The 12,143-nt window shown below is 41.3% G+C and overlaps 1 protein-coding gene across 1 annotated transcript; it reads left to right on the top strand.

The window, feature by feature from the left end:
* Positions 1–264: 264 nt before the first annotated feature.
* m6pr (mannose-6-phosphate receptor (cation dependent)) lies at positions 265–12,052 on the top strand. The gene is made up of 7 exons (XM_061914946.1): positions 265–554; positions 4,853–5,025; positions 5,100–5,269; positions 5,644–5,753; positions 7,642–7,772; positions 10,159–10,285; positions 10,359–12,052. The coding sequence occupies exons 1-7, from the start codon at positions 549–551 to the stop codon at positions 10,479–10,481; spliced, it is 840 nt and encodes a 279-aa protein (XP_061770930.1). The 5' UTR covers positions 265–548; the 3' UTR covers positions 10,482–12,052.
* The last annotated feature ends 91 nt before the right edge of the window (positions 12,053–12,143 follow it).

The following is a 12,143-nucleotide window of genomic DNA, read 5'->3' as shown; positions in this document are numbered from 1 at the left end:
TCAAGGACATACGGTATGTTGTTTTATATCAATTTTAAGATGAACTATACTGGCCTTTTTAAATTGTTGTTTAAAAAATAATAACATTCACATGGTCATGGCCATTTATAGTGTATGTTGTTCAAAAGTAAAAAACAAAACAAAATACTTACTATTAATTTCCCAGTTTTTTTTTCTTCTTCCGTTGCAGAGACGCTTCCGGTCTGCTGACGTCACGTAGCGGAATCTCGCGCTTCTCATTGGACGCTGCGGTCACGTGACGACACGTTTAGTTTCACTTCCGCACTTTGGAAGCACTCCACTCCTGCTCGCATCAAGTCGTGTCTAAAACACTTTTCTCCGACTAAAAAGAGCGTGGTCGTAAAGAAACGGCAGCCTTCTCGTTTGAAGGCTGGTATAAATATGTATTTGTTGGTATAATTTAGGGAGAAATTAGAAGCCGAACTCTTTTTTTTTTTTTTTTGCTGAAGTCAACCAGGAAGTGTCTCTAGCAGAAGGAGGCTCGCTGCATCACTTGTAACTTCTCCAACGCTGTTAAAGCTGACAGAATGCAGGTACGTTCACGACATTGTCGTGTTTTATGACTCTTTACGGTTTGCTTCAAAAGTTGATTTTACTTGTAGTCAAGTACATGAACATCCATCCATTTCCTACCGCTTGTCCCTTTTGGGGTCGCTGCAACCTATCTCAGCTGCATTCGGGCGGAAGGCGGAGTACACCCTGGACAAGTCGCCACGTCAGATGGACAGACAACATTCACACTCACATTCACACACTAATTTAGCTCGATTGGTAGAGAGGCCGTGCCAGCAACTTGAGGGTTGCAGGTTCGATTCCCGCTTCCGCCAACCTAGTCACTGCCGTTGTGTCCTCGGGCAAGACACTTTACCCACCTGCTCCCAGTGCCACCCACACTGGTTTAAATGTAACTTAGATATTGGGTTTCACTATGTAAAGCGCTTTGAGTCACTAGAGAAAAAGCGCTATATAAATATAATTCACTTCACTTCACTAGGGCCAATTTAGTGTTGCCAATCAAACTATCCCCAGGTGCATGTCTTTGGAAGTGGGAGGAAGCCCCAGTACCCTTAGGGCAGTGTTTTTCAACCACTGTGCCGCGGCACACTAGTGTACCGTGAGATAGTGTCTGGTGTGCCGTGGGAAATTACGCAACTTCACCTAATTGGTCCCCAAAAATATTTTTTGCAAATCGCGGGGGGCGCTGGCGCCTATCTCAGCTACAATCGGGCGGAAGGCAGGGTACACCCTGGACAAGTCGCCACCTAATCAATAATTGTAATCTGTAAATAATGTGCCATTGCTTAGTGTCTGTGCTGTGTAGAACTCGGCAGGGTAACCACCTAATACTCCATGTCAGTAAGTGGCAGCTGGTAGTTCATTGCTTTGTAAAAGTCGGAATGTGTCGGGTGAGACGAGGATGGTTTGTTGTGATTCCAATATGCAGACCACAGCGGGAGGCAGGGTGCAGGCAAAAAGGTATGTAATGCGTAAACCTAAATTGAACAAAAGGGAAAGGAAAAGTCAAAGGCTATGCAAAGTGAAAGTAAAACTGAACCGGCTACAAAGTAAACGGAAACAAAATGCTGGACGACAGCAAAAACTTACGGCGTCCACAAAGTACATCCGTACATGACGTGACAATCAACAAAGTCCACACAAAGAAAGACAGCAACAAATTCAATAGTCTTGCTTGCTAACAAGAGGCAGGTGCGGGGAATAGCTCTCAAAAGGAAGACATGAAACTGCTACAGGAAAACACCAACAAAACAGGAAGGGCCACCAAAATAACAGCGCAAGACAAGAACTAAAGCACTACACACAGGAAAACACTAACAAACTCTAAATAAGTCATGACGACCTGGTGGAGTTTAATTTTTGACTTTTTTGCTAGTGGTGTGCCTCTGTATTTTTTAATCGAAAAAAATGTGCCTTGCCTCAAAAAAGGTTGAAAAACACTGCCCTAGGGAACCCACGCAGTCACGGGGAAAACATGCAAACTCCACACAGAAAGATCCCGAGCCCGGGTTTGAACCCAGGACTACTCATGACCTTTGACTTGTGAGGCAGATGCACTCACCCCTCTACCACCGTGCTGCCCAGTACATGAACAAATAGAGTGAAATGCAATTCATACCATATTTAGCATGTATCTTGCATATGTTTACATATTCACTATGTTGAATTCAACGTTCCCTTTAAGGTATGCGCCTGTGCAATTGCACACTGCTCCCGTGTCTTCTGCGCACGGCAAATCTAGGCCGCACACAAAATCAAATAAAAAGATAAGCGCATAACAGTGTGCACGTCTGCCGTCGCTCACATGTGCTCCATTGAATGCTCAAGGAGTTTTGGCGTTTGCTCACACATGAAAAATTGGAGGGAAAATTGGTTGAATTAGGGCTGGGCGGTATGATCTTTTTTGTAATATCTCAATATTTTTTAGGCCATATTGCTATGCACGATATATATCTCGATATTTTGCCTTAGCCTTGAATTAACACTTGATACATATAATCACAGCAGTATGATGACTTATGTGTCTACATTAAAACATTCTTGTTGAAACTGCATTAATATTTGCTAATTTTAAACTTTCATGCAGAGAGGGAAATCAGAACTAATTCATTTGAACAAAACTATTTGTTAAACAGTTATTAGCAGGTGACTTTTCAAATTATGCTACATATTAACAGTAATGCTACTTTTCGTAGTAACGCTTGTGCCCCACACTTGACAAATTAAAGTTATCCATTCGACATCTTCCCGCTTGAAGCCAAACCCCCGCCAGACGATGGACCCCCTGCTGTTTTTCTTGGGAATTAATTCTTCCTTCATTTGTTACCAGATTCGCACCTTCTTTCTCTCGTATTACCACTCGCACGGCTTCGCTAGCATCACAGCTAACGTTACCCATGCTGCTACCTCTCTGCTCCGCGAGGGCATATACGTTTGACGTATGACGTGACAGTTTGTGACGTGTGTAAGAAGGTGCGCTTACTGTCTGTGAGAAGGAGACACAAGAAGGAGTGGGAAGAGCCTGTAGTGTAATGCCCGCAGCTAAAAGTAACTGCGTGAGAACGTATACTCAAATATCACGACATAGTCATTTTCTATATCGCACAGAGACAAACCCGCGATATATTGTGCATATCGATATATCGCCCAGCCCTTTGTGGTAGGTTACTGCGGACATTATCTCCTTTAGTTGTTTACAATTTGGTCCTGATGTCTTCATCTGACCGGGATCTTCAGCTCTCACTGGATCGGTTCGCAGCCGAGTGTGAAGCGACCGGAATGAGAATCAGCTCCTCCAAATCCGAGTCCATGGTTCTCTCCCGGAAAAGGGTGGAGTGCCATCTCCGGGTTGGGGAGGAGACCCTGCCCCAAGTGGATTAGTTCAAGTACCTAGGAGACTTGTTCACGAGTGGGGGAAGAGTGGATCATGAGATCGACAGGCGGATCGGTGCGGCGTCTTCAGTAATGCGGACGTTGTACCGTTCCTTTGTTGTGAAGAAGGAGCTGAGCTGGAAGGCAAAGCTCTCAATTTACCATGTCGATCTACGTTCCCATCCTCACCTATGGTCATGAGCTTTGGGTCATGACCGAAAGGATAAGATCACGGGTACAAGCGGCCCAAATGAGTTTCCTCCGCCGTGTGGCGGGGCTCTCCCTTAGAGATAGGGTGAGAAGCTCTGCCATCCGGGAGGAACTCAAAGTAAAGCCGCTGCTCCTCCACATCGAGAGGAGCCAGATGAGGTGGTTCGGGCATCTGGTCAGGATGCCACCCGAACGCCTCCCTAGGGAGGTGTTTAGGGCACGCCCAACCGGTAGGAGGCCACGGGGAAGACCCAGGACATGTTGGGAAGACTATGTCTCCCGGCTGGCCTGGGAACGCCTCGGGATCCCGCGGGAGGAGCTGGACGAAGTGGCTGGAGAGAGGGAAGTCTGGGCTTCCCTGCTTAGGCTGCTGCCCCCGCGACCCGACCTCGGATAAGCGGAAGAAGATGGATGGATGGATAGATGGATGGATGGATATTTTTTTCATACGGTGTTGATCTGGAAATGTTTACCTCTGCACTCTTTATGGTGTGGACGTGTGGCACCGAATGGAGATGTTGACATGCGGAGTAAACACTCTTCATTCTCTAGCAGGTGATTTTTCAAATGATGCTACATATTAGCAGTAATGATACTTTTTGTAGCAACGCTTTTGCCCCACACTTGACAAATTACGGTTGTCTGTTCAACATATTCCCACTTGAAGCCAAACCACCGCCAGACGATGGACCTAGTGCTTTTTTTTTCTTGGGACTTATGTAATTCTTCGCACCTTCTTTCTCTCATATTACTACTCGCACCACAGCTAACGTTACCCATGCTGCTACCGCTCTGCTCCCCGAGGGCGTTTGACAGTATGTGACGTATGCAAGAAGGTGCGTTTGTTTTACATCTCTGTGAGAAGGAGAGACAAGAAAGAGTGGGAAGAGCCTGTAGTGTAATGCCAGCAGCTAAAAGCAACTGCGTGAGAATGTATACTCGAATATCATGATATAGTCATTTTCTATATCTCACAGAGACAAACCCGCAATATAATGAGTATATTGATATATCGCCCAGCCCTATGTTGAATAATTACCCATGGGAACTGGGGGAACTAGAATATTTAGACAAAAAAACTACATTGATATTAGTATAATTTCACATCAAACAACCATGATTTACATTACAACCTATTAAACGATGACTTTTATGTAGCACAATAAACAATCATTCCATTGTATTATCATCATTCACTTGTATTAATAACGTAATGCAACAATGTCTCTGGCAGGTGTTAACCTCTCCCAGTCAAGGATCTCTCCTGGTTTGGACGTTGATGGTTCAGCTTTTCCTGCGAGGCAGCGGGACTCACGCCGATGACGGCACCAAGAACTGCAAACTCGTCTTTGAATCCGAGTCCGAACGAAAGGTCCTGCGGCGAATAGAACCGCTCGCCCGCAAGAAGTAAGAGACACAGCCGTTGACGTTAGTATGTTCGTTACCAGAGCGTGTCGTCTTCTTCTCTACGTCGATGATAGCTTTACGGCGGAGATGCAGATTGGAGAAGGAAAGTACTCGTACGCGTTCCAGCTGTGCGGCGACGCAGGAGGCGTCCCAGGAGCCGGTGTCATTCAGGTGGAAAGCCAGAAGACGGGACCGAAGATAACCGTGATTGGCTTGTACAATGCAACAGAGGTCATTGGAGGAAGTAAGTAAATATAGACAGAAAAGCAATTATGGAGTTATGGACTGTTAGAACATCATTCCATACAAACTGCGAAGACTTGCTATGAAATGCTGTGATGTTAACCCATGTCACCAACGGAGCTGCATTTCTTCAGTTCCTGTAATTTGATTAGAGGACATCCTGTCATGATAAATGATACAGAATACTTCCTCCAAGAGCAAAGTAATTTTATCAGCATGACAATGCCATGGCAGATTTACAAGCAGCAGTTTAGCATTTCACATGCAACATAAGTAAATATTTAGTGCTAGCTGCTTTGTGTCTTGTCATAATAATGTATCAAAGCAGGTGCATTCCTATTCAGAACTATGTTATGTTCTGTTCTCCTCTTGCAGGCGACTATGTGTGGTTGATCTATGGAAATGGAGAAAAATACGACACCCACTGCTCCAAAGAACAGAGGAAAGCCTTTGTCATGATTTTTTGCAACCGAAATTTGGAATCGGTAAGTCAGTGGAGTTAAGACAAAGACAAGAATGTAGCATAAACAAGCTGGACAGAAGCTAATTATAAACATTGAAACCTTGACTTACAAACTTAATAGGGAACTGCACCTTTTTGGAATTGTCTATCATTCACAAGTACACATGTCTTTCTTTTTTTATCAAATCAAATCAACTTTATTAATAAAGCACATTTAAAATTTACCAAAGGGCTAGCCACAGTGCTGTACAATTGGAAGGTTAAAAGATAACACAAGAAAAACGAGCAAACACAACACGATAAAAAAAAGAACAAACACAAAGGAGATACAAAAAAAACTGAGAAACAGGTTCACAGCAGGTGCATTATGGGACACCATAGCAGGATGGAGATCACAGAGTGTTGAAGGCCAGGGAATAAAAGTGTGTTTTTCAGAGCGATTTAAAAACAGTAAGACAAGAGGCCAGTCGAACACTCAAAGGTAAGTCGTTCCAGAGCTTGTGAGCATCGGCGGTGAAAGCTCTGTCACCTCTAAGCTTCAGCCTTGTGCCAGGGACCGTCATCAGCAGCTGATCGGGTGATCTTAGGGATCGGGGGTGGGGGCCAGTAAATGGTAAGTGAGTTGTACTTGTGTAGTGCTTTTCTACCCCTTTTTAAGGAGCCCACAGCGCTTTGACAGTATTTACATATTCACACACACATTCACACACTGACATATGGAGATTAGAAAGCAGGAGACCAACACTATCAACAGGGAGCATGCATGCTTCTGTACAACCTGGGACGCTGTCCATCATCGGCGACACCAGGGTGGAGAACTGTTTGGTCGGGTTGGGGATTTAGCAAGTAAATCTACTGTTAAAATGTTGTACGCTGTAATTTTTTTTTTTTAATTGCATTAATGTTTAAAATTTGAGCAGAAAGTGTTTTGTCTTGTTAATTCAGCCTGGAGTTTTGGTCGCACTTTATTTAAATAAGACGTGAATGCATTGGCCATTATCAATCAATCAATGTTTACTTATATAGCCCTAAATCACTAGTGTCTCAAAGGGCTGCACAAACCACCACGACATCCTCGGTAGTTAGTTAATTAATTGTTGTTTGTTTGCATCTACAATTCATTCATACATAATTCGCTTAAAAGAAAAAACAGCAATATACAAAACTGCACTATTTCACAGTCACACTGCGTGAATTTTTTTTTTGTTAAAATTTACTGTACTTGCATCATTCTAAAATAAAAAAAAGGTTGTAACTGAATCGTATCGGCAACAAAAAAAACATTGAATCAAATCGTTGTGAAATCGAAACGTTGCATCCCTAGTTTGTACACTTTGTACACAGTATAAAGTGCTGTATATCATGCAAACATTACGGGTGGGAAGGGTGGATTAACTTTCTATGTAAAAACAAAACAACTCGTAGAACTCAAATGAAGCTGCCCTGCCGACACACACACGCATTGTCGCTATCCCTGTTGTGCACCCTTTAGTTTGTAATCACAAACGGCTTAAGTTAAACAGCCAGATCACTACAATGATTAAGAATAAAAACTAAAATCTCAAGCGGGGGCGCGACACTTAATATTTCTTGAATGTTTCACACCACACATTGCCTGTCTTTTGCTTTCTTTGGACTCATATTCAGCTAGCAAAACTAAAAACATGCAATGAAAAGGCTAAAAACAAACTGAAACGCACACAAAATGTCAATTAGCACAGCACTGCTCTACTGAATGAATGAGCAAGATTCGTACACCAAAGCATATTTTTATGCGGTCTGATTCTTAAATTGAAAAGTATATTCGTAAATTGAGGTTCCACTGTTTATCCATTGGGAAAACAGTTTCCCCTCATTTGTTTTTGTTTTTATCAGCAAGTATCATACTGGTTCATCCTCTACTTTCCTAGGGCCAACTGGAGGTGGTTCAGGAGAACAGAGAACGGGAGCAGCACTGCTTCTACCAGTTCAAGCTAGAGTCCAGTGCCGTGTGTCCACCTCTTGAATACAAGCTTAGCGCCGGCTCCATCATACTCATCATGTGAGTGAATTGGAAGACACGACAAACAGCATCTCAGTATCTTCTCAGGGGATAATATTATAGAAAGTAAACTTGGATATACTTTCAGTATACTGCTTGTACGTCAGCTCAGATCTACTATTCACTCACCACGGGTCAACATATCATCTTAAATGCTGGCAGCACAAGTGTTTGGGAAGATAATGTTGTCTCGTCGACAGTGGTGAGGCTACATGAGTGCTTCTGACACTGGGGCACTGCAGTTCATTGAGGGTAACATGAGAGAAGCAAATTACACTTTGGCCATGAGGTGGCAACTTGTCTAGGGTTTCTAGGCTCTCGCCAATCTCAGACAAGTCAGCAGTGCAGAGACGTCCTCAACTGACGCACAGATGAGTGGTCCACCCCGGGTCCCGACTTTGAACAGCTAGTGCGTCATCTGTGGTCACCTGATAATCTCTCCACGCAGGACAGGGGGGCAAAACCGGAAAGAGACGGCAGATCAACCGGTCTAAAAGGGGGGTCTATTTAAAGGCAAGAGCATAAAAATGAGTTTTAAGATGGGACTTAAATGCTTCTACTGAAGTAGCATTTTTAACTGTTACCATTCTGAGTCATGACCCAGAGCTCATGACCATAGGTGAGGATGGGAATGTAGATCGACCGGTAAATTGAGAGCTTTGCCTTCCGGCTTAGCTCCTTCTTCACCACAACGGATCGATACAACGTCCGCATTACTGAAGACGCTGCACCGATCCGCCTGTTGATCTCACGATCGACAGGCGGTGATCCGAAAGGATAAGATCACGGGTACAAGCGGTCAAAATGAGTTTCCTCCCCCGGGTGGCGGGGCTCTCCCTTAGAGATAGGGTGAGAAGCTCTGCCATCCGGGAGGAACTCAAAGTAAAGCCGCTGCTCCTCCACATGGAGAGGAGCCAGATGAGGTGGTTCGGGCATCTGGTCAGGATGCCACCCAAACGCCTCCCTAGGGAGGTGTTTAGGGCACGTCCAACAGGTAGGAGGCCACGGGGAAGACCCAGGACACATTGGGAAGACTATGTCTCCCGGCTGGCCTGGGAACGCCTCGGGATCCCCCGGGAAGAGCTAGACGAAGTGGCTGGGGAGAGGGAAGTCTGGGCTTCCCTGCTTAGGCTGCTGCCCCCGCGACCCGACCTCGGATAAGCGGAAGATGATGGATGGATGGATGGATGGATGGATGGACCATTCTGAGTACCATTCCAGAGTACTCTGTAGCCCTCAGACTAATTTTTGGGCTCTGGGAATCACTATGTAATTGTTTTGTGTGTATGTATGTGTGTGTGTGTGTGTGTATATATATATATGTATATGTATATGTATGTATGTATGTATGTATGTATATATATATATATATATATATATATATATATATATATATATATATATATATATATGTATGTATGTATGTATGTATGTATGTATGTATGTACATATATATATATATATATATATATATATATATATATATGTATATGTGTATGTATATGTATACGTGTATATATATATACATATATATGTATATATGTATATATGTATGTATTTGTAAATATATATGTACTGTATATATGTATATAAATATGCATATATATGTATACATATGTATATATTTACATATATATATACATATATGTGTGTGTGTGTATATATGTGCATATATATACTGTATACATGTATGTATATGTTTATATATATATATATATGTGTGTGTAAATATATATATATAAAAAAAAATATATATATATATATATATATATATGTTTACTTTTATAAGAATCAATGTTCACAGACATATATTAAGGCCAGTGAGTCACAAATTTTGGTACGGTAGCTCTATTTAGTTTTACAGCATATAATCATTTCATTCAATATTGTAATGTAACAGTTTTTTATTCCTATATTAAAACTGTGAGTAATGTTACAATATACTTGATATATAAAACTTCTGCCTTGTTTCAAATCAAATACTATGATACTGTATTTTAATATTGGTCATTATGTTGGTACTTGCAGAGCCAAATGTTTTCTGACTTGGTACTTTGTAAAAATAATACAAGTTTGAGAACCACTGTATTTGGCCATCTTTGTGCTTACTCGCTGCCAAGTCAAGCCTTTGTAACATTTAACATGTTTTGAAAAGGTTCTTATTATATTTGTTATATCCAATAAGATATTGCAAGAATCAGTTTGAATTAAGAATCGTAATGAATCAATTCTGAATCCAAATTGTCACGCCAAGAATCGAATCGTGAGTTACTGTAAGATTCACATCCCTAACAAGCTGCACACTGACTATAAACACGTTTACGTTCTACGTTATTGTCCCTTGACAAGATCCAGTACAAACATTGATTGTCATCTCTCATTATAGTGCTTTCTGTCTACTGGCTGTTTACTTTGTTGGAGGTTTCCTCTACCAGCGGCTCATCGTCGGGGCCAAAGGCATGGACCAGTTCCCCAATCATGCCTTCTGGGTGGAGGTCGGCAATCTCTCGGCCGTAAGTACAACACGACGATTACGTCAAGGCATCACCTACTCTTATTAGAATCCACTAATCCTTCTCTTTACAGGACGGTTGCGACTTTGTATGTCGCTCGCGGGATCGAGAGGAGCCCCCTACTTACAGGGGAGTGTCCACAGAACCTTTAGAGGATGAGCCCGAAGAGCGAGATGACCACTTGTTACCCATGTGACCTCACAAGGCCGCACTTTTGTTTTCACTGTGTGACAGGTTTGATGAAACTGCCTGTAGGCCAACTCCGTTCCGAAGGAAAGGGCAGGGCGTGTAAAGTACAGACACAGCGTAGAGCTCCTTCATGCAGATTAGCAACCTCCGCACCTCCTTCATCAAGTGATTCATTTGGGATTAAAGCGGAGTTTCTACTCCAGAAATGTGAAAGGGAGTGTAGTTTCTACTTGATGCAAATCTATATGCTATTCCCCCCTGCTAATGACGTGTGAGTATACTGTAGGCCCACATAGGTCATAACACACTGCCGTGTTTTTTTCATGCTTTAAAACTGTTATTTAGGCGGGTTGGATATTGTGAACGTTTCATTTTAAGTCAGTACTCATTCCACTCACAGGTCAACATAAATGTATAATTAGTACAAAACATTCACATTCAATGATTAAAAACACTCACCTAAATGTTTTAAGTTTTGCTGATACAAGCAAATATACACAGATATATGAGAAAAAAATGTGCATTGATTATTTTTTAATTAAATATTTATATATATATATGTATACATATATATTTTGATAAAATGCACTTTCATAGCAAATAACCAAAACTGATAAAGTCCTTAATAATGGTCCTTGTAATTTTACCTTTGAATAACTAAGTATTTAAGAAAACAAAAGTGATTTGATGGTAACGAGGGCACGTCCCCGGTATTATAAAATATATCCACTTTACAATTTGGACTGTGTTGGTCAGTGATTAAAACCAGCTTTTCAAACTTGTTGGAAAATGATGTTTGGGATTTTAAAGTCACTTCTCTTTTCTTTGCTTTAACTTCATTTTTTGTGTTATATATACCGTATTTTTCGGAGTATAAGTCGCACCTGCCGAAAATGCATAATAAAGAAGGAAAAAAACATCTATAAGTCGCACTGGAGTATAAGTCGCATTTTTGGGGGAAATTTATTTGTTAAAACCCAACACCAAGAATAGACATTTGAAAGGCAATTTAAAATAAATAAAGAATAGTGAACAACAGGCTGAATAAGTGTACATTATATGAGGCATAAATAACCAACTGCTATGTTAACCTAACATATTATGGTAAGAGTCATTCAAATAACTATAACATATAGAACATGCTATATTTTTACCAAACAATCTGTCACTCCTAATAGCTAAATCCCATGAAATCTTATACGTATATTCTTTTACCTGAATGAGCTAAATAATATTATTTGATTTTTTACGGTAATGTGTTAATAATTTCACACATTAGTCGCTCCTGAGTATAAGTCGCACCCCCGGCCAAACTGAAAAAAACTGCAACTTATAGTCCGAAAAATACGGTATACAGTATTCTTTCATTTTATTTATAATCTGTGCGTCCTTCCAAATCTTAAAAAACATCATGCTTATTTATATTTTATTGGGTCATCAACATGGAGTGGAAATTGTTTTTTTTTCTGAAGTGACTTCAGTTTGAAGCATGTTGTAATTGATGTCCTCACATTTGGACATTTTGTGTACAGTATGCCATGATGTTTGGAATTAAAAAAGTTATATATGTTAACCTGACACTAATGTATGTATTGTATAAATAAAAACATTAATTTAGTTCTTCTATAATCAAATGAATAGTAGTTAATAGTGCTTCTCAGCTTTCAGA

The sequence above is a fragment of the Nerophis ophidion genome, linkage group LG11 (assembly GCF_033978795.1).
Source record: "Nerophis ophidion isolate RoL-2023_Sa linkage group LG11, RoL_Noph_v1.0, whole genome shotgun sequence".
Classification (NCBI taxonomy): Eukaryota; Metazoa; Chordata; class Actinopteri; order Syngnathiformes; family Syngnathidae; genus Nerophis; species Nerophis ophidion.
This window is presented reverse-complemented; position numbering and strand designations above follow the sequence as displayed.